Raw genomic sequence first — 23,236 nt, forward strand, 5'->3', positions numbered from 1 at the left:
TTCTTGCTAGCTATTACTCCCACGCTGACACTGTTGAAAGGCAGCCAAGAGGAATAATAAATAGATGAAATGGCAATAAAGGTTTTGACCACCAGGGGGTGGTGAGGCTTCATCTGGCCAACACTACCTGCATTTTCTAATGAAAGAAAAATAAACTGTGAAGAAGTCGCCCACATTAAGACAGTAGTCAATGTAAACAGACCAGACTCTACTTCAGTTACTGATTTTGTTTTTTATCAGAAATGATCAAGTTTTTATAAATGTTCTAGATATTTCATCGACAGTCTAAAATGTATAAACAGGTATATAAGACCGCAGGATAAGTGTATCCCTATATATAAGATTAATGCACGTGTGTAAAATAATAATAATAATAATAATAATAATAATAATACATTTTATTTGAAAGCACCTTTCAGAACACTCAAGGACACTGTACACAGCGGAATAATAAAAACAACATAAAAGCAAGCAGTTTACACAATCATAAAAGCATAAGACATAAAACAAATTTAAAATAGCAGAGTGAGAGGTTATGTGGGATAAGCTATTTTGAACAAATGATTTTTGAGTTGGGACTTAAAGAGAGAGAAGGAGGTGATATTTCTTAAATCAGGAGGTCGGGAATTCCAGAGTCGAGGAGCAGAGCAGCTGAATGCCCTGCTACCCATGGTGGAAGGACGGGGGGAGGGGACAGAGAGAGAAAGAGAAGAAGACACCGAGATGGTAATCTGAACCAGATCAGAGAGATATGGAGGGGAGAGATGATGAATAGCCTTAAATGTGTACAAGAATATTTTGAAATTGATGCAATATTTGACCGGGAGCCAATGAAGCTGCTGCAGGACAGGAGTGATGTGATAGCTAGAAAGGGTCCTGGTGATAATGCGGGCAGCAGAGTTCTGGACACGTTGAAGCTTGTGGATTGATTTTTGAGTAAGACCAAAAAGAAGTGAATTACAGTAATCAATCCGGGAAGTAACAAGACTATGAACAAGAATGGCATTAAAAAGCATTAAAGTGGGTCCAACAGCCTCAAAACAAAGAGGTTGCCTCTTTGTTTTGAGTTGTAACAGGCTGCGAACTTGTGATGGAACTGTGGAGAAGTAAGTGTGTGCACAGATGGACACATGAGTCTCCTGTAGAAAGACAAAGTCTCCCCGATAGTCATTTAATCGGTTAGTAATTCTTCTTTTCCCTGGAACCAATTCCATGTACATCCCATGTGACAAACCTCAGTTTGGTCATGTTTGGAGTGGTGATTGTTTGCTTAATATGTGCGTTTGTGGGCATGTGTGTGTATGTATGCACCTCTGTTTGTGTTGAACGGCTGTGTATGTGTCTGTGCTGTATATAGGAGTGTGTGTGTTTGGTATGGCTCTGTATATATGAGTGTTCTGTCTGTTTATGTGGTAAATGGCTTCATAGGGAACGCCTCATCAACCACAATCACATATAGCACTGGTGCCAATCTGGTGCAGAAGGTAGAGGAGAGGCTGGTGGGACATGGAATGGGATGGGAATTGGCAAAGATGCCTCCATCGCTGTTGCTGCAAAAACTTCTGACTTCAACTGCAAGAAATCTATAGTGGCATCCACAAGTGCCAACAGGACTATTGAAAATGTTCCTTTATAACTGGAATACAAAGAGCCGGAGTTCAGCGATGCTTGTATAATCATGTGCTTCCCATCCAGCGCACCTACACAATTGGGAATTTCACTGTTCCTCAAAGCTCCTGGCAGTTTTCTGTCATGTCTCCTCTGTATTGAATGGCATATGACTGCCTTTCATGGTTTCACTGATGAGGTCGCAAGTTCCTTTGACTATTTGGGCCACAGTGGAAATCCCAGGTGTAAACTGCTAACCGTGGTGGTGAAAGGATCACGAGTGCTACGAAATCTGCAAAAACATAAGATGATTTGAGTCCTAACAATTTTAAATGTGTAAAATATTGAAGACGAAAGATTTGACAGAAAATCTCAATGTTCAAACTGTATTTGCATGTTTTTATTTAGTCAGTTCACCCGTGCTTTTTATAGTAGTTTTTACATTTACAGTTTAAAATATTAACCTTAAAAATCCTATAGCAGTTTTTACTATATAAACAATATGATGCTAGGCACTGCATTAACAAGTGTGCTTGTAGCTCCAAACGCACACTCAATATACAATGATATGGAAATAGCAAAACAATAGTTTTATCTCAGACACACAACTAGACGCTTCTCTGAGTCAGTTGGCTCTGTGAAATTACTCTGCCTCCTCAGATGTGGTCCCAACCGTCACAATAAGAGTTCAACCTGCCCCACTGACAGCCATGACACAGCTCCATGAAAAAAAAGCCATGAAATACTCTCTGCTGCTGCCTTCTCTTGGAAATTGGACGAACCCAGAATTTCACAGTTTTGATGTCAGAATTGTCTCTAAACTGTCATGAGCTCAGTGACGGCTGTAATAATGAAAGGGGTTTGAAAGTTGAAGAACAAGGTGATGTAGGATTTTGAAATTCATACCATTGCAGCATCTGTTTGTTTTTAAAGATATCTTTCTGCATTCACATTCAAAATGAACTCACAGTTTTTAATGAAATAATAAAATGACTCTCTTTAAACATTGAATATATTTTGGTTTTGATGTGATTATTCTGCAGCTAAATTCAAAATACCACAACCACACCGAGAGCATTATTTTTATTATCATTATATTAGGAGTAATAATTTGTGCTAAATGTAAGACTAAAGAATGCATGTTAGACTGACATATCAAAAACAGAACAGGGTGAACAACACAGTAAAAATACATTAAATAAGTTCTATAAAGTGTATCTACATAAATGTGAAATATAAAAGCAGCCATGTATGAAAATCACACAAAAATTTGTTGGAAGAAAGAAAATACAATATTTTTGTTAAATGTCCAGATAAGTCCAACAAAGTTGTTTAAAATGTATGCATAATAATATTTAAGTAACAAATCATTATCACTCAGTTACGTTTTCAAATCTACTTGTGCCTTACAAAACATGCAGAACTTTCAGATCAGCAGTGACAGGTGTTCTCTGTGTGCCCAGAATTAGCACAAAGCAAAGTGAAGGTACTTTTATTTTACCATATAAACATGGACATCTGTGAGTGCGGTAAGACTTGACTTAAGAGGCCAAAGAAGTTCAGGAGACTGATGCTGTCCAGTGCAGCAAGTGATTTATTCACCATTTTGTGACCAAACAATATTTACAAAAAATAAATAAGAAACTCAACTCAACTCAACTCAACTCAACTGCGCACAGCTACACTGACCTGGTCCTTTCTCCCCAAACACCTGAGTTCTTCTGCTTAAATGGTCCACTTAACCAAACAATTTCTCCTCTGGACTATTCCATTCAGTAGGTAAGATGAACATTATCATACTCAAACCTCTACTGCTACTCTTTACTGGCAACATAAACTCTGTGGTGTAATCAATACATATTACAACAATAAAACAATTTCTCCATAAAAACATGTTAACTTAACAAACTTGTAGGAATTGATTTAAACCAAGATGTTATATTATATAATCTGTAAAAGTGCAAAACATAAACAAACCCGGGACAGTAGATGTTTGCCTATTGCAGACTACATATGAAATATCGTTAAATCAAATCAAGAATGTTAACTAAGAATATGGACAAGTAATGTTGTCACCCACTTTGTCACAGTGAGCACGAGAAACAGCTCGTCACTTCTTATGTCTGTGTTTATATTTCTATTATCTGTTTTAAATCGCTCCTTCTATCTCCCTGTAAAACACTGTGAATTTACTTGTGTCTGAGTTGTACTGTACAGTTTGACTGAATAGATGCACAAACGGCGTCCCACCAAAATGAAGAGATCACAAAGCCTCCACTCTGACACTGCCATTTCTCAGCCACATGGTGGCAGTATAGTGATAAATATAAGCAGGGGAAACCGTATCCAAAGAACGAAAACTGCTGCATCAGAAGAGTTTCCAAAGCCCTTCATAAGGAGCGCAGATCCACTTCAGACCAAAGATCCTCTTACTTGATGCATCATAGGTCTCAGTCTCCTTCTGTTACAAGCCTCGCTGTCAGGTAACATTGATCTTATGGTGAGACTTCTAATCTAAACAACTGTCTTAGCCATTCCTGTGTGCTTAGAGCAAAATAAAAAGAACTAAAAAAAAGCTTCCCCAGTGAAGACCGCCACTTGTAATTTTGGAATTACAGAATTTCATCATTCTTTTTCTAGTATGTAGTTAGTATGTCAAGTCTTTAGTATTCAGTATACCCCAGACTTACTGTATGTAGATCTCATTAACATCCATATGCAGTTTCATAAAGTGCCAACAAAAGCCACAGCACAGTGAGATAAACAGCCAAGATTAAATTTGCCCAGACTTGTTTTTAACCAGAAAGTATAAACAAGTCCACAGGAAGTTTGGGGATTCTCATTTGTATTATTTGCTGTTTCGAGGCAGAAAATGGACCAAGACAAAACATTTTTTAAAGCTTTTATTTACTTACAGAACTATTTAATGTGCGTTTTCCCCTTATAATAATAATGGATTGCATTTATATAGCACTTTTCGAGACCCTCAAAGTGCTTTACAATTCCACTATTCATTCACTGTTGTAGCCACAGCTGCCCTGGGTCAGACTGACAGAAGCGAGGCTGCCATATCGCGCCATCAGCCCCTCTGACCACCACCAGTCGGCAGTAGGTGAAGTGTCTTGCCCAAGGACACAATGACCGAGACTGTCCGAGTCGGGGCTCGACCCAGCAACCTTCCGATTACAAGATGAACTGCCAACTCTTGAGCCACGATCTACTATTGTCTGTTATTGTTTTTATCAAGCTCTTTAGTGTCAAAGGTTCCTTAATAAAGATGCTGTTATGGGTTGTTTGAGATGTTTAAAGTTAACGTTACATCACAGGACTATTAGGTATCAACAGATATAGTGCAGTGATGGGAACCTTGACAGAGAGTCTCCCTCTATTTGTAATCCAGCAGCAACCTCTGAGGCTGCTAAATGAAGCTAATACTGAAGTGCCAATGCAGTGCACTTCCTCTTTGCCACAATCCCATCAAATGGACCGAATCCAACGTGTATGAAACTTTTAATCCTTTTTGCTCCTACCTTCTGTTTCTGCCTAATAGAAACACCATTCAAACTCCCCAATAACTGACTCAGTTTTTTTTGTTGTGGTCTATGTGCTGTCATAACAAAACTGAATTTTATAAATCATTGTGGAAACTTTTATCATTTCAACCAGTCTCATAAAGCTTTCAGTACTTTAAAAATTTTACAGTAAGAAACTGTAAACTGGATGATTCTACTCAAGCATTCAAGGAAGCTTTATTGTCATTCGCATCACGTTTACATGAGGTGGAACAAAATATGTACACACGGTCCGCGTGCGAAAAGAACCAGAATAAAAAACTAAAACACCAAACAAAAATAACCAGAAAAACAGAATAACAAGTAATAAAATAATACAAATAAACCTGAGTACCAGTATGGGCTGTAGATATAGAAATGTAAGTATAAATACTTTAGCAGCAAAAGGGCATGATGACCAGCACTGATAAAGTGACGTGTCAGTAAGTGTCAGTAGTGATTAAGGTGCTACAACAACAGTTCATGCCCGTTATGCATTGAGAAGTCTCACAGCTTCTGGAATGAAGCTGTTTCTCAGCTGGGTTGAGATATTGGGGTGACTGGTGATTAAAAAGGAACACATCTGACAGTAGTATACTATAAATCAGTGCAGTGTTGGGAAGGTTACTTTTAAAACGTATTCCTCTACAGATTACAGAATACATGTACCCAAAATGTATTTTGTAACGTATTCCGTTACGTTACTCAATGAGAGTAACGTATTCTGAATACTTTGGATTACTTAATATATTATCATGCTGTTTACAACTACATGAATGTACTATTGCTGTGTGATGTATTACTATTACTGAAGGTCCGCGGCTCCAAACCGTAGTAAAGGGACCTCTGGCTAATACTGCAGGTTCCCTGTCGAAAACTAGCTTTACTTTGTTGTCTGGGTCAACAAGAGGCGTTAAAAGGCTGCTCCAACGGAGCTTATTGTTTCGGAGGAAAACGCGAACACGGTGTACAGTTGAGTCTTAATAGCTTACTTACAACTAGGCTCGTCAGGCACTCTTCTTGGCTGCAGTGGTTATTATTATATTTACATGCTTCCAGCTCCCGTTTTTGCTCGATGACAGCTCCTACTTTTCCACTCTCCTTTTTCTCCCTCCTCGCGCTCACAGACACATAACGCAGTAGTGATGGGTCGTTCGCGAACGAAATGGCTCTTAGAGCCGACTCTTTGACGTGAACGACACGAGCCGGCTCCTTATCGCGAGCCGTCACGTGGGTTTTTTTTTTTTTCTCTCAGCCTCTCTCTCGCACTTTTTTTCGCTTCACTCTGCACGCGAGCCTCGTGCTTTACGCTGGGCAGAGGGGGGAGGGGCGGTAGTTACACTCAGTAGCACAGGAACAGAGCTGGAGGGAGAGAGAGAGAAAGAGAGCCAGGGACAACAACTTCACATTAGAAAGGTATAGTAATCATCCATAACTATTTTCGGTTGCAGATGATAAAGGATTCAGAAAGTTTATTCATGCGGGCCCATATGACAGAGAATATGCATCTTCTTTTTTGTTTTCATATTTTAATTTATATTTAATTGTGTTGTGGTTTGCAGTGTTTTGTGTTGTTTCACTTTAAATTTGTAAAAGGAAAAGCTGAAAATTTAAATAGTTAAAATTTGAAATGTGAATAGTTGATTTTTGTATTATATGATTTATTTATTACATTTTATGTGGAGTGAATAAATAAAAGTATATTTACGGTGGCCCCTACAGACAAAGCACATACAAACTTCAAATCACATACAAACTCAAAAACACATAAAAACACGTACAAACTCCGAAGCACGTAAAAACTCCAAAGCACGTAAAAACTCAAAACACGTACAAAAGACAACAGAAGTGCTCCAGGATGCTGGGCACAGTGTTGAGCTTTTGTTACCTAGTGGCTACACAAGCCAGCAAGTACCAACGACCGGATTTGGTGTGTGGTAGTAACAGGTAAATGAACTTTTTTTTTAAAATTATTTGAATATATATGAGTGCCTGTGTATAAATACACAAACAATACACACATGCTTTCATGCTTTCAATTGTGTAATTTAAGTGATCTAGTAGCTTTGCTTTGGAAGTTCAGTTCATGCTAGAAATGTGTTTTGGAGTTTGTACGTGTTTTGTCTCTAGGGGCCACCGCATATATTTATATATAAACATATATAAATAAAATCACTTTTTTTTACGTTAGTAATTCCTTTTGTGCATAATTTTATATTATTGTTAATAATAAATTAATTAAAGCAACAAAACAACCTGAAGAGCCGGTTCGGAGCCGAAAGAGCCGGCTCTTTTTAGTGAGCCGAGCCGAAAGAGCCGGATCTCTAAAAAAAAGCCGGAAATCCCATCACTATAACGCAGTCCATTCTCCCTGCAGCACGGACTACACTGCCCATAAGGCTACATTCTTTAGGGCTATGCCTGTAGCATTCTGCCTATTGGCTTAGCACAACAACAAAAAGGTGCTCTCTCACCCAGGAAACACAGTCGCAGAGAGCGCGCGTCATCCTTTAACCATGGTAACCGTAACGCTGCCGCCTGGAACAACAGAACAGCTGTCAAACAAAACCCAAACAGGCCTGACCTGCGACAATATGAAACAGGAAAGTACCGCCGTGTAATCCATTTATTTCAACAAAGTAACTGTATTCTAAATACCACCTTTTTAAACGGAATACAGTTACTCATGTTTTGTATTTTAAATACGTAACGGCGGTACATGTATTCCGTTACTCCGCAACACTGTCAGTGTGATGGCTGGTTCTGATGAAAACTGTGAAGTGAATGGGGTGGACGAGGATTACACTGAAGTGACAGCTAACAGCCACACAGGAAACAACACTTCTATTATTTGATTTGCTCACAGTGGTAATTTTGATTTTGACAAGATTAAATTCTCAAGTTAAGGACTGACCTAGCTGACATCTCTGTCAAAAGCACTTTCTTATTAAATTTCATATACCTAAATAATGGTGAGTAAACCTGACTTAATTGGGAACGTCAGATCAAGCAAGAATGTGCAATCGAAAAGGAACGCATGTAAAAATGTGTTAACACCCACAATTATGAGCAAACTTTATGTTTACAAATGACTAAGCCTTAGAGTTGTACAAGACAGTGGGATGATTTGCAGTCACACCCAGACACTGTCCTTTCAGTGGGAATGTAGAAGCTCAGAGCAGCAGCTCTACCTGTAGCCACATGCCTTATCTGCTCCCTCTAAACTTCTCATCACGGGCACTTAGGAATGTGGTTGGTAAATTGTGTGCCTGAGTGTGTATGTGTGCGTTCTACATCTGCCATGACCTTGCACACAGGTGGGACAGCTTAAAGGTATAGAGCGCCACTCCTTTGATATCTCAAGAATGGGGAAATGTTTGCACACTGCTGTTTACAAAGTAACACAGAGACACAAGATAAATCCCGTCACCGCTGAGAGAGTAATCTCCAGGCCTGCTTCTTGTCGAACCCAATTTCTCATGTCGAGGCTCTTGTTGACATTGTCCTCATCTATCACGGACTGCATGGGCACAATGAAAGGGGGCTGTTTGGGAAGAGGGGCTAGTCCACATGAGGGGTGTTTTAAAGCTAATCCACATCCTTCTACAATCAACTTCATAACCTTTGTTCACACCCTCAAAGGAAGTGGATTGGCTTCAAAACTGACCGTCTTTGAATGGAGGAAAAATGCCAGAACTTCATGATCTGTAACAAATTATGTGCAAAGTTGTTCAAGGATGTCCGACCATCTGGACAGTTTGACAGTTACTGGACTGAAAAAAAAGGATTTTTTTTTTGTATCTCTCGATGTTCACTATAAATGTTTATATGAACAGTGACACTTTGGTGAGTATTGTGCACATTTAACCTGTTAAACTAGCTTGTTTGCTTAAGGTTTAAAAACACTGTACACATATAAACACAACCGACTGCATTTAAAGCATGAATTTTATTAATAACTATTAATAACTGTTTACTATATTCTACAAATGATGCTTGCTATTTCAAAGGCCGAAAAATGACAACAATTCAGGACACGTTACAACATTTAAAGTCGCTACGTGTTACGTGTAACACATTCCAGCATAACATGTTACTGTAATCACATTCCGTGTTCAGTGATGCAGTAATGTAACAGCATACTTGACTAAATTCAGTAATTACATTACAGTTACAATAATGTCATTACTTGCATTACAAATGGTCTTCAGTTATTTGTATGCTGGGTGGAGAAGAAAGAGGGACAAAAACATCAAACACGTGCTTTTTTCCTTCCTGTTCCACTTGTGCTGCAACCAGCTGATTTCACTTTGTGTGATGTTGGAGAAAAGGTGGTGTGGTCTTCAGCTTTTGAGGACACTAAATTTATTGTAATTACACAAAAGCACAAGTGCACGATGATAAACTGCAGACTGCTGCCAGGACAGAAAGAACTGCACTATCCTGCTAACACAACTGTAGTTCTTTGCTAGCATCTGCACAGACAGTATGCTAACACAATGCTAGCCAAGAACCCAGAGTGACGTTAAAATCGAATGGACACCAACCCCAGCCTGATCTTCAACAGAGTCAGTGATGAGTAGTCAGGATTGCAGCCTCCACTTCTACCTGTTGATGTTTCCACAGCAGAGTCACTGTAGTGATCTCTTTGGTCTCTTTGAGCTGCTTTTAAACTTTGTTTTCACGTGCAAACACTAAGAAAGATCATGTGTGTCCTCATTAGGATGGTGATTTGTGTTAGTGTGTGTGGCAGCCTCAGGTTTTTATTGTTAACTGGTAATTATGTGAAAATGTGTTTCAGGCCTTTTATGGAGTAATGCAAAAGTAATAAATAGTGTAACAAATTACTTTTCTTAGTAATTTTCTCTTTCTTGTATTTGTTGCTGTATAGATAGTATAGAGTATGTTCCATGTGCTTTAATACAAAACCAGCTAGCTTAAATAAGATAGGAAGCTCACACGTTTGTCTCTGTGAAAGACACTTCTTGCATTATTCCCACCTATTTATTTTAGTAAAAATCTGAAACTATTTTAAAACAACTTTTGTTGTCAGAGCTGTACAGCTGTTTGAATCAGTTCTTTGTGCGTCTCTTGTATTGATACACTGTAAACTTTTCGCCCGTTCTTTCTTTAGCCATTTTGTACTTTTCTGTCTAGACTTTTACCCATTTTGCTCATTCCTCCCTTTTTATCTCTCTGCTCTCTAAAAATCATGTCAGCTGCCTCATGTAAAGTCTCCTTGACTCTCTAGAGTTGATTATTTTGTCAGATTTAGGTCAACAATTGTCCCACTCTGCATCCTTTAGATGGCCACACCTGAGCACACACAGTCGAGATCATCAAAGCGTTCTGAGCTGACAAAAGCTTGTTTGTTCTGTCATAAATTAAAGTTACCTGTTATGTCTCACACAATATGGCTGTTCAAGTGCACATGTGCAAAGATTCAAATCCAGTGTAGTCATCAGTGATAGAAGATCCTTGATCATATACATAGGCCGTATTTTTTTAATAGCATGCGGCTATCAAATGAACACCCACAGAGACATCGTGTGACTTTGCATGCTGCATAGAAACGTAAAAACTGTGCTGACAAATCAAGCAGCTCATTTGTCAAAGTGAGCTGAGCGAGTTCTGATCCTTCAGCTCGACTCATCGTTTGGTCGTTTTCCATTACAGTTGAGTATCACCTCAGTGTGCGGGGGCTTGTTATAGCAAAGCGTCTCAAAGTCTGTGACATCGTATGCATGTGACACAAACACAACACAACAATGGAGGACGACGAGGCGACAGTACACTTGCTGCTCGGTCTTGGTTTGGCAGATTTGGGTGGCAGTTTTGAATGTTGTGAAGGAGTCATTCTCACGACTCATCGACTGACATCTTTATTTGGTCAACTTGTGTCATGTAGTTTGCTGACATCACATTTTTGGATCGACTCAGCTCCTTTGGAACCCTGGATGAGTATGTACTTAAAAGTACTCCAGGTAATACCACCTAGTGAAAACTGTAAAAAGCTGAGCTGAGAAGGTACTAGTGGAAAAGAGGCAGATGTTATACGCCTGCGAAGCTAAGTCGTGGACATGAAGTGAATAAGAGTGCGGTGTTTTGTTGGGTAACTTCGGGTCCTTGGTTTTACACCTTAACATTGCCAGAGACCAAACACCCAGCTTCCATGAAAAATGTTGCAGAATGTTTAAATTCTAATGAAGAACTCAAAATGGTTACATAATCCATTTGAGCATCCGCGTGACAACCCTGATTCAGGATCGAAACTCAGCTTCATGATGTCAGAACAGAGGGGCGGGAATGCCAACACACAATATTAGGCACATGATTTTTATGTTGCTGATATCTTTTTCATGCATCTGTCAGGTTGCTATTCTTTTATTATAAAAATGCCCGACAATGGAATCAGGAAGTTCAAACAAAAGGAAAGCTAAATCACAGATTCTTTTCAAAGGTTTTTTTTGTTGTTGCATTTTTCACTTACAAACTGAGAAAGGGATTTTCCCTTTAGTGTAGAGGCTTTGCTACAGGAGGTTAGGGTTTAGTCAGTTTTACGGCTGAAGTCTTTACTTGCTTTGCCACATTATCTATTTCCTTTATCCAGCATCTGAACCTGCACTTTTTACAGCCACAGGTGACACTGTGGTAACATTGTGCGACCCACATTTTAGTCCCTGACATGTGTCACAGTCCAGCTGTGCATCATCAGTGAAAAAGTGAGTGGACAAACAATAGCTCCCCCCGCATTCACTCAGCACAACTGCAGGGCAAAACCAGTTCGAGTCCCTCAGTGACTCTGGCATAAAATATCTGTCAGTGTCACTACTTTAAAAAAAGGTGGTGAGTGTGTGTAAGTGTGTGTGTGTGTGTGTGTGGGGTGGGGGTGTTAGGAGTCTGTGGTTCTATTTGGCTTTTAGTTGACCCTTGGAGGAACATATGGGAGTGCAACACTAAGCCTTAACCCAACTGCAATCAATACTGATAGTGCCTCACTCCTCCTCTCCAAGGTGAACAACAGGACACTTGGGTTTGCATGCATGAGCGCACGAACACACACACACACACACACACGATTTTAGATCTCCACCTCCCCTTTATTTATAGCCTCTTGTTGTTTCTTCCCATCCTTTCATTTTCAGATCAGGTCCTTTCACCAGCAGCAGCTGGAAGACTGTCTGTCAGAGGGGGGCAGGATGACAGCAGGACTCAAGGGGGGGTCCTGCTGTCTCATATTAACTACTAATTACCCCACACAAACACACACATGTGGCATTTAGCTCTATCAAAACACCTATTATGCAATTTATTTAAGCTCCTTCTCATATTTTTTTTTGAAGCATCTTTGATGGAGAAACACGAGATTTAATTAAACAAAAAAAATGCGTGAGTTTCTCACACAACACAACTTGAGTTGTCTCTGTGAAAATCCTCACGACAAGTTGTCTGTTTTTTTCTCGTTGGATGCGTGACCACAGGTTTGAGCTGACAGCTAACAATTAAATGTAATACTAGCACCAAAGGACACTTTCACACTCTGTGTGTGGGCTTTTTGTTTGTAGCATAGTGCAATATGAGCTCACTTTAACATATACGTTTCATGAGAGAAGAGCATTCACGCATTTACATTTAAATAGTGTTTACTCAGGGTTAAGGCCCACCCTTAAAACCCCCCTTTTATGGTCCCCTTTAAGCTGATTATTAAACACACATAAAAAGTCATTTCTGCATATAGTGGTTTTTTTTCCCTTCAGTTGAACTAAGTAGTGTAACTAGTGTAACTAGTGTTGCTAATAACCAGAATGGGTTATTAGCAACCAGGTTACTAATAACCAATTCATTTCCATAAATAAAATCGGTGCTGTTTAACATTTGCCTCAGTTTGTTACCATTATGCATGGCACGTGCATCACTATAGTCTATAGTTCAGGCTTGGAGTTCATGCATTTATTACTTCCAGGCTGGACGACTGCAATTCATTATTATCAGGATGTCCAAAAAACTCCCTGAAAAGCCTTCAGCTAATCCAAAATGCTGCAGCAAGAGTACTGACAGGGACTAGAAAGAGAGAGCAGATTTCCCCTGTTTTGGCTTCCCTTCATTGGCTTCCTGTTAAATCCAGAATTGAATTCAAAATCCTGCTCCTCACATACAAGGTCTTAAATAATCAGGCCCCATCTTATCTTAATGACCTTGTAGTACCATATCACCCTATTAGAGCACTTCGCTCTCGCTCTGCAGGCCTACTTGTTGTTCCTAGAGTATTTAAAAGTAGAATGGGAGGCAGAGCCTTCAGTTTTCAGGCCCCTCTTCTGTGGAACCAGCTTCCAGTTTGGATTCAGGAGACAGACACTATCTCTACTTTTAAGATTAGGCTTCAAACTTTCCTTTTTGCTAAAGCATATAGTTAGGGCTGGACCAGGTGACCCTGAATCCTCCCTTAGTTATGCTGCAATAGACGTAGGCTGCCGGGGGATTCCCATGATGCATTGAGTTTTTCCTTTCCAGTCACCTTTCTCGCTCACTATGTATTAACAGACCTCTCTGCATTGAATCATATCTGTTATTAACCTCTGTCTCTCTTCCACAGCATGTCTTTATCCTGTCTTCCTTCTCTCACCCCAACCAGTCGCAGCAGATGGCCCCGCCCCTCCCTGAGCCTGGTTCTGCCGGAGGTTTCTTCCTGTTTTTCCTTCCACCTTTCGCCAAAGTGCTTGCTCATAGGGGGTCATATGATTGTTGGGTTTTTCTCTGTATCTATGAAGCGCCTTGAGGTGACTTTTGTTGTGATTTGGCGCTATATAAATAAAATTGAATTGAATTGAATTGAATTGGAGTTAGAATTTGGGGTTTACCTAACGAAATATGGTTTAAAGTACCTTTACTGACTTTTTTCCACTGTAAAAGTACGTGTGTGGTGTGTAAAAGTAATGTGCATTAAACTTGACATTCTTCTTTCAGCTGCTTTATGGGGTCACCACAGCAGATCAACCCTCTTCATGTTATCCTTCAGTCGTCTTACCCTTCAGTTTCTGCCTGGCAGTTCCATGTTCAGCATCCTTTGTCTAATATCACTATCCGTCATCTGTACGTGCCCAAACCATCTCAGCCTTGTTTCTCCAACATTGTCTCCCAAATAAAAGTAATATGTGCCTGTTTCCATATCAGTAGTGCATGCCCCAACCTTGACTGCCTTGGAAGGAAAAACAATGTTTCTGAGACACAATCAAAGGACTTAAATTGGCTTCTATTATCCTGCATGCCTCCACATGTTTGTGCCTGTGGCCTCAGGGGATAATTGTCTTTTATATTCTCTGGACACTTTTTATTTTTGCCTTTAAGTAGCACTGACTGAAACAGAACACCTTTCCAGGGTAAAAACCTCCGATGAGTCACTGCCGAGCGCCGTCAGTCAAGCATTTTCAGATTACAGCTGGAAACCAAAACAGACTAAACAATATCTGGGATTTTCTTGTGTGAGCTTTTACAAGTTCTATTAACACACCAACTAGCCCGTACGTTAGTGTGTGATTTGCAAATGAGAAAAAGTACTGGTCTTTATCTTAAATGGCCAGGGCGTGATGATTCATCAAATATCCTTCTTTAAGTATCCGAGTATTCTTCGTTCCTGTTATGCATAAAAGGTATTTGCGTTCACGAGTCTCAAGCCTCTCCTGCAAAGTCAACAACACTCATTTCTGTTGACTTTCACTTTAACAGTATACTTATTTACTGTCTTGTTGAGAGTTAGAGAATAGATTAAAATCACTGTTATGTCTGAAAGCCAAAGGTAGAGGTGAGGTGATAGCCAAAATGCAGGACGCTTTTGCATTGCTTTGCTAAGCGGCTGAAAAAAGTTTCAGTTAAAAGCGGCTCATAATGTTCTCGCTTGGTCACATTGCCAGATTGTGTGTGAAACATGAAATGCACTCCAGTACAGCCCAACCTTTAGTGGTAAACCATAAGCAAAAATGTCTGTTATAAAAGTCCCACAACTTGGCATCATGAGTTTCCTAATTAAAGATGCTATGGCAGGCCTGTTATGTTAGATTGCATAACATGGCAAATGTGTCTCTACACCAGTGACTCCAGAATATCTATGTAAGGATTAAATGTACTGAGAACATGACAACAGCTTCCATCCTGAATGGATCATATTGTTTGAAGAGGTAAAAGGGGAAGGGCTTCTGTTGAGTCAATAAAATGTCCACAAACACAAAGTCGGCTCCACCAGAAGTCTTTTAACACAGCGTTATCTGTGTCTGTGTCGAGCAGCAAAGAGTACTGAGTACAACGTATGTTGAAATAATGTCTGTCTGACTGTGCTTGCAGGGAAACGCACTGCTTTTGTCTTTGCTTTAATTGCTGTGTTTGGCAACATTTATTGGGGAAAAGCCTTCAGAGCCAAACAGGACATCTTTAGATGAGTCTTTGTGAGTAACTAACCAAACACAGAACTCAGTGACCACAGCTGAGAAGCTTTTTTGCTTTTCTGACTGATAAACTTCCTAAATGTCAAACGCATTAATGTTGGTTTACAAATTGTTTTGGCACTAGTTCTGAAGAACTGATTTCTTCTCTGTGTGCCATGTAAGGAGTGTGAAGAGTGTGATTAATGTGGAATCTGCGCTTTGTGGTGCAGTCATGCCCAGGTAAGTAAACTCAAGAAGCCCTCTTTGTTTTGGCTGTCAGGTGGGTGATAAGTGGTGAGGTCAGGGTGTGGGAAGATATTTCCGGTTGACGTTGCTCAGCTTCCCAGAAACAAATTCACTTTTGACTTCTAAAGGAAGGTGTGCTTGTGAGATCAGTGGACAGAAGATCCAAAAGGAGTCAGGTTACTCGTCTTTAACAGGCAGCCCAGTGAGACCGATGCAGAAGAGAAACCCGCCATGACTCATTCTGGACGCGTTGTTGTCACAAAATACCCTGCAGATCACAATTTAACTGAAAAACGTGCAACAGATTCATATATGGAAATCTTTTGCTCTTTGTTGAGATTTCTTCTACCTGACATTTGATCCACTTTCATGACAGGCATCAAACACCCGGAATGCTTCGCCGTAAGCGGTTAAAAACACGTATTAATGCACTCACACGCACACTCATGCGGTCACAGTATGCACACAGAAGGGTGGAGCCCTCCCTTAGTACTTTTTCCCCTTACCGGCGGGGATCAGATCTTGACTTGATGCGCCGCTGTGAGGAATGTAAAGTGAGGGTTTTCAGGGAAATGCGCAGGGGCACACCAACCCGTAAATCGTCTTAGCCTCACTCGTTTTTAGATCTCATCCAGTGCTAATTTCTCCAGTCTGCTTCCGTTTGATAATATCTTTTAATATATGTGCACTTCACCGGCCATGCAGCGCGTGCAGCCCTCACCGCGTGCAGCGCGTAAAAGCGAGTGGCTCCGGAGCGCCCTGGCACACCACCACTGCTCCGATCCTGGAGTGGAGAACGAAATCGTTGTCTTGGCCACTGGAATAGACCAATATCTGCAAGAAGTCTTCCACCACCTGGCCTTCCCCAGCCAGGACGATACTGTGTCGGCGAAAGACTTCACTGCGCTCTGTGCCGTTCTGGGACTGAACAGAGCTGAGGCAGGAAAGAAAACTGCGACCGTAAAGGAAACAGCGGGAGCTGGAGAACGAGAAGAGGAAGATGAAGAGTTTAGAGATATATGCTCCGAGCTTCCCAGCCAGCTCTCTTTCAAAGAATTTCACTCACGGCTCTGTGGGTATTTCCGTGTGCGCAGTGCGCGTAGAGGTACCGGGGAGTGTGCCTTGCGTCTGCCCGTTAGCGAGGATACAGAGCTGGTAGAGAAACAGATCCGGCTTCGGTGGCCGCGAGTTAGGCGGAGAAAGTGTGTCAGTTTTGATCTGACAAAGGACCAGAATGGATCAGTCAACACATCTGTGAAAGGTCGGACCTCAGAGCACCGTGAACCAGGTACTGGAGAAGGAGGTCTGTCTTATTTGTGCATTTTAATACCCCCGTAGATCGATGATGGAAGCAAGAACATTTCAAATCCCTGTTTGGCGGGGGGCAAACTGGGCTTTTGGGCACAAGCGTTTTAAAATTGTTATCTTTTTATATGTTTTCCTAAAGAAAGTTTAATTTGCAGCTTCATTCAGGGTTTCCTCCACTGATCTTAATTGTCACCTTGCACACAAAAACTCTGTAACATTATTACAATGTTCATATTATAAATCAGGCTTTAGTTAGCTTAGGAGACATGGTTTATAGTTTCATGTTCTGTAATAAGTAATCTGAGGTACTGGCTCCACAAGACAGAAGAATGTCATCACTGTTGTAGATAAGAAGAAAGTATTTATCCATTGTGATGTTTTTTTCATTCTTCTCTTTATGTTTTTGATAAAGTTTTGGAACATTCAGCTTCTTTGTGTCTCAAACTGTTATAAAATGAAATAATGAGAGAAGTTTAGATTAGATTAGATGAAACTTTATTAATCCCTCTGGTGGGTTTCTCCGGGAAATTCAGTAGTAGTTTAGTAGAACTGTCATCCACTTATCGGCATATAAAACATGACAAGCAGCTCAAACTAGATGTAGTAGTATAGATAGTATCAAAAAGGATGAAGAGAATCTGTCTTAATAGTTACCATGTTTATCTTTATTTAAAATCTTCTACATATTTTGCGTTTTTGCCAGACGGGTATAGTGGAGTAAATAATAATCCTCTCTAATGAAAAGAAATATGCAGCAGAATAAAATGAAAATACACACATTTCACTTTTAAAGTTCACCTATAAAGGTTATTAATGTAAAACTGTGGATATATTATTATGCACATATTAGTAAAAATCTTGCACTACATATATTATGTGTTACCTCAGTGTAAAAGAGTCCCACTGAGATTATCAGTAATGTGCTGGTAACAAGGATATTAGTGCGTTACTGTTTTTTCTCTTTTTCACATTGTGTTACTTCACATTGTGTTACTGTCACACTACACTGTTGTATTGTCTTACAGTAGACTATTGGCAGAACCGTAAGGCTGCAGACTCTCATTTATCTTTTCCTTTCTGTCTTCTTTTTTAAATGAACAGTTTTCTACAGTTTTACATAAACAAAAAACTAAATGTAACATTAAGTACATTAGGTTCATTTTATGGAATCAGTGAAGAAATCAGTGATTGCACACTTAAGCAATGATCTGGTTTCACTTCACATGTTCCTCTTTCTTCGTCTCCAGATGAGGTGGCAGCTCTAAGGGAGCTGGTGGAGGACCTCCGCTCAGCGCTGCAGGGGAGCGATGCCCGCTGCCTGGCCCTGGAGGTGGCGCTCCGACAGGAGAGGAGCAGCACCCTCCCTTCTGCATCCTGCTCCAACCCTATGGTTTCAAAGCCTAAGACTTCCATCACATTTATCCAGGGAAAACTAGTTCCAACTCAAAGAATTAAAGGACAGTTAAGCAGTGCTGCAGGAGACTCAGCAAGGAGAGTGGCAAGGAAACGAGATATCAGAGACCCACTTCTAAGGGAGCTGAAGCTGATCCGCTCCTCACGTGATGGGCAGCTGGAGGAGGCCATCAGATTCAATAAGCATCTGGAGGAGGAGCTGCAGTGGGCGTACCAGGAGGTGCGCAAGTTGCAGGGGGTGGAGGCTGCACTGAGGAAGGAGAACACTCAGATCAGGTTGGAGTTACTATTCATCAGTGGAAGGTTTTTAAAAGCTTGCTGGATGATATTTGAGTGGATGTAGGAGACTAGTGAGATGATCTTTGGTGATCTCCATCAGGAAGCGGGCAGAGGAGGCCAGGGAGGCTCTGAGCTCGGGGCTGCAGCAGGTTCGGCTGATCCAGGAGCAGGCCCGGTCTGTGCCCCAACTCCAGTCCAGGATCACCCAGCTTGAGACTGAGCTGCACAGATACAGGTACCACGTGTGGTCATGAGCAGGTGAAGGAGTTCAGTACATGGGTGTGTTTGTGCATCTATTTACACATCATTTGCTTGTGTCCTTTGCTGATTTGAAACTTGATGCCACAGGGTGCCCAGGTTAAGCTGCACACAAGTTTGTGTCTAGGAGACCTTACGCAACCCCTAGAAAATAACATTTAATAAGCAACTTAACTTAGTTATGCAAAACCTGAGCATAGCAATAAAATGTTTGGAGGAAGAGGATGCTATTAAATTTGAAATGTAATTGGTAAAAAACAAAACAAAAAAACATTTACCTTAAAAATGCATTTAAGGTATGGCCTCTGCCTTTTACCACCCTCAGAACCAGCTGCACGTGTGTCCTCAGCCCTGCAAGTCAACAGAACCACCCTGAAGACACTTGCAGCAAAACAGGTGAGTAACTGAAAAACACAGATCAGTATGAGAGTGTTAGTGTGGTCTTATTGAGGCTCCAGTTACATAGAGACTGCTCAGTAACTCTATGGAAATCACTGGTTGCTATGGAAAAGTATGTATTCTGTAATTGTGGGAGGTTGTTTGCTGTCGCTAGGTGAAACTGGTCACAAAGAAACCAAAACCTTATTCCTTTAACAGTTGCCACAGAAGAGAAATCGTCAGTATTCTGCAGTCTTGGGCCCTAAGCTGTCTTTGATGACTGAAATCTGCAGTTGCTCTGTCTGCAGATGCTGAGTGTCTGCAGAGGGCAGTGGAGGGAAGAGCTGCATCTGATGAAGAGGAGGAGGACAGTAGGATGAGAGAGGAAGAGCAGCGCTGCCTGATGGAGGTGAAGAGGCACGTTGGACGAATGCACGGCTGTAGCAAAGGGTTAGCTAACGTCTTGTGTTCATACTTGGCATGTTCTCTAATGTTAATCTGACAATTTGATAGCAAAAACAAAATACAGCTGGATTTCTCACATCTGTTCTACTGTTGAAGAATTCTAAAAACAGTTTTCACGTCACAAAAATGATTGGTTTATGTTTAGGGTTAGGCAACCGAAGTCACCAAAGATGTTTACTTTTTACTTTGCACCAATAAGCTCAAACACATATCTTAACATTCACTCTCTACACAGACAACACTAATGGTAAATGGACTGGTTCACACAAGCACTTTTTTCTATGCAAGTGCTTTTTATCGAACATTCACACACATTCGTGCTCTGATGGATGCATCGGAGAGCAGCTTGGGGGCAGTAACTTGCCAAAAGATAGTTAACATGCAGACTGGAGCAGATAGGGATTGAACCACAAACAGTCCCATAAGTAGGTGAGCTGCTCCTCCACAGCCTGTTTCTTTGGCTGGATTAAACTTTGGATATCTCAGTGTGGCGTGCATTGGGTCCTTAAAAAGCTGAGAAAACTGGAGAAGTAGAGGGCAAAAGAAGAGGTGGGAAGCCTAAAAACCTACAGCAGATGAACAGTCTCTGAACATATTCTTGAGGAATAGGAAAAAATCCATCCATGTTTGCATCTGGTCCTTCAGCTCATCCATCTGCTTTTTGCTGAAGCATCTCCAGTGGTCTAAGTGGTAGGGTGGGTTTCAAGAAGCCTTTCTTAAGGAAGAGAAAGAGGGAGAAAAGGCTGAAGTATGCCAGGTTACACAAGAACTGGACTGAAAATTATTGTAAACAAGTTTTATTAAATGATGAATCAAAATTGAAAATGTGAAATTTTCAATTTCAGCAGCACTTCTAAAGACAACAGGGGGCACTTCTGTCGGAAAGGACCAAACCAAGAGCGGCCGCAGGGAGGCTTTAAACAAGTGGTGAGGAAAAGATGCTCTTGCTTTTTGTCAGTTTGACATATAAAGTGTCAGAAATGTATTAACAAAAGATCGTCTTTCCCACCATTTTTTCTTATAAATCATAATTTTTTACATTTGTGTTTCTAGATTTTTTTTATTTATTTTTTTGCCATAAATACACTTTAATGTTGGAGAATATCTTCCTATCAATATAAGTCTTGAGTGTCCAGACACATCCTTTTCAGCTGGCTCATACTCATCTAGCTCCTCAGCCTGGATGTCTCTTCCTCTTAAAAGGGAATTTTTTATTCCCACTGTCGCCAAGTGCTGCTCATAGAGGATCCTCTGACTCTGAGGTCTTTAGCTTATAAAAAAAAATGCACCTGGAAGCACTGAGCTTTTTTTGTTTTTAAACCCACCCCGGTTGAACAGGATTGTAATGGGCGCTTGCATTTCGTGTTCACTAGAGTCCTGAGGAAGAGGAGGAGAGAACACAAGAGGAAAATGCGAAAACACGTCTGTCTTTGTTGGAGGGCAAACTCACTGATTCACTCACATTGCTGCTGCAGCTACGCAACAAGGTATTCGTGCATTGTTACACCTCATCAGCGCCATCTAGTGGTTTCTCCATTTCATTTTCTGTTGCCTACTCAGGTCATTTCTATGTGTATTTGTGATGCGTTAAAAAGCCTCTGCTGACAGAGGTGCTGCTCATAAAAATGTATATAATAGTTTATATATAAATATTATATTCACTGTGTAATTAAGTTCATTTGAAGTAGGATTTTGGACCTCATATATAACATTACTACGCTTCCACCCCAACAAAATGAGCCTGTCATTAACTCGTGTTTATTCTGTTTAAAATTACACACAAAAAAATCAGGAATCTATGATTACTTAACATTTAAGTGATTCAGACCAGGGTGTAATCAATGTGCCAGTATACTGTGCTAAGCACTGGTATGACATCATGCTGTTTTGGCTTAGCAGTAGTCTTACAATGAGTGAAAACGTTTGTTTTTTCTTCTAGAACATGTCCAGCAGGGGTCTGGGGAAGATGGTGATGGATACTTTGGATGTGTGCAGCAGGGGTGGAGCTGGTGCGTCTGCTCTGAGCTATCCAGTTTTATCCAAATGCTCTTATTTCTTCATTTTTGTTCATTTCTTTACTTTTTCAATAGCTTTTATTCCCCTTTCTCCGGGACCGTCCCAGATCCTGCAGGTCGCTGATTCTCTCTCCATCCACTGATCCACAACTGCTCAAAGATGGAGGAGAAAGGATGACGGAGGAGGAGGAGGAGGGGAGAGCAGAGAGAAACTCCTGCTTCTACCCTCAGGATATCAAACTAGCAGTGTCAACCCACTGCTCATCTCCTGCTGAGTCAGCTGTAACACATGTGCTGTATTGCATGATTAGCTTGTTTGCACCATGTAATTTTTAAAGTATTTAATAACGAAATAATTTATGTAATTTAGTCTGCTAGTGTTTGATTTTGCATCTCTTTAGTTTGAATGGTTATTTGTTTTTATTGGACTTTTCTTCCATTTCTGTGAAGATAGAAATTCCAAGGCCATCTAATCTGAAACACACTCAAGCTGAAAAGAAAAGCACATCCAAGAGACTCTTCAAAGAGACCAGTTCATCCAGCTTTCATTTACTAGTATAGCAAACGTCTACTAGACACATGTTTGGTGGAATATACTGTACTTCAGTGATTCTTGTGTAATTATTGTCTCATTAAGTTGTGTCAAAATATATCAAAATACCTTTATTTTTTGAAAAGCTAATGTTTTCCAGGTTTCATTCTAATCCGATAACACTGAAAACCCCCATTAAACTGCACTACTATCCTTGTGTCTCTTCTAATGTATCCGCTTTGAGTCTAAGCTTCCTTTGGATGATTTGAGGATAGTCAGAGAATATCAGGTCATATCTCAGGTTTAGTCAGCACACACGAGGTGTTATTCAAAGAACATCCCTCTATTTGGCAGCATTCATTCACCGTTTACGTCTGATCAGCCTCCTCATATGTGCTGCTAGGATGTACCATCATCACGTGATGCCATGCGTCATTGTTCAGATGTTTTAGGCAGCGGCTGGACAGAAATAATGCTTGAAGTTATGGCTAAAGAGTTTATGCACCAACAGACTTTCAGATGTTTTAAATGCTGCTTGCCAAACTACCAGAGAGCTGTCAGGCAGCCTCTTACCTCACGGTAAAGGTCAAAGCAATGTAGTGCAGCTGAGATGGCATGTTCTCCGGACACTGCAGAGAACTTCTGTCTGTTAGAGTCATCTTAACTCTCTGTGGTCACTTCCCTTCTTGCTTAGTTACGTGTCAGGCAAAGCACGAGTACTGTTGGTTTAAACACAATTACTGTTCACAATTATTGATGAACTGTGCT

General features: G+C 40.6%; 1 protein-coding gene across 4 annotated transcripts; it reads left to right on the forward strand.

Annotated features, from left to right (window-relative positions):
• The first annotated feature begins 13,868 nt into the window (after positions 1–13,868).
• On the forward strand, positions 13,869–22,575 carry LOC146519160 (EF-hand and coiled-coil domain-containing protein 1). Of its 4 annotated transcripts, none has more exons than XM_085159290.1 (9): positions 13,869–17,108; positions 18,376–18,817; positions 18,921–19,055; positions 19,404–19,474; positions 19,750–19,906; positions 20,761–20,848; positions 21,295–21,408; positions 21,861–21,930; positions 22,012–22,575. In XM_085159290.1, exons 1-9 carry the CDS (start codon positions 16,502–16,504, stop codon positions 22,077–22,079), a joined length of 1,752 nt encoding a protein of 583 aa, XP_085015416.1. In that variant the 5' UTR covers positions 13,869–16,501; the 3' UTR covers positions 22,080–22,575. The 4 variants fall into 4 exon arrangements, with proteins under 4 accessions (XP_085015416.1, XP_085015417.1, XP_085015414.1 ...); XM_085159291.1 differs by having other exon boundaries at positions 22,044–22,575; XM_085159288.1 differs by having other exon boundaries at positions 21,861–22,575.
• Positions 22,576–23,236: the final 661 nt, after the last annotated feature.

Source organism: Neolamprologus multifasciatus, chromosome 5 (genome assembly GCF_963576455.1).
Source record: "Neolamprologus multifasciatus chromosome 5, fNeoMul1.2, whole genome shotgun sequence".
In the NCBI taxonomy this organism is placed as follows: Eukaryota; Metazoa; Chordata; class Actinopteri; order Cichliformes; family Cichlidae; genus Neolamprologus; species Neolamprologus multifasciatus.

Bases quoted from the DNA above. Each gene is read 5' to 3' on its own strand.
- LOC146519160 (XM_085159288.1), top strand. From the start codon at position 16,502: ATGTGCACTTCACCGGCCATGCAGCGCGTGCAGCCCTCACCGCGTGCA. The intron at 19,056-19,403 runs GTACCACGTGTG...TACCACCCTCAG, and splicing joins ACTGAGCTGCACAGATACAG to AACCAGCTGCACGTGTGTCC. The intron at 20,849-21,294 runs GTGAGGAAAAGA...CGTGTTCACTAG, and splicing joins AGGGAGGCTTTAAACAAGTG to AGTCCTGAGGAAGAGGAGGA.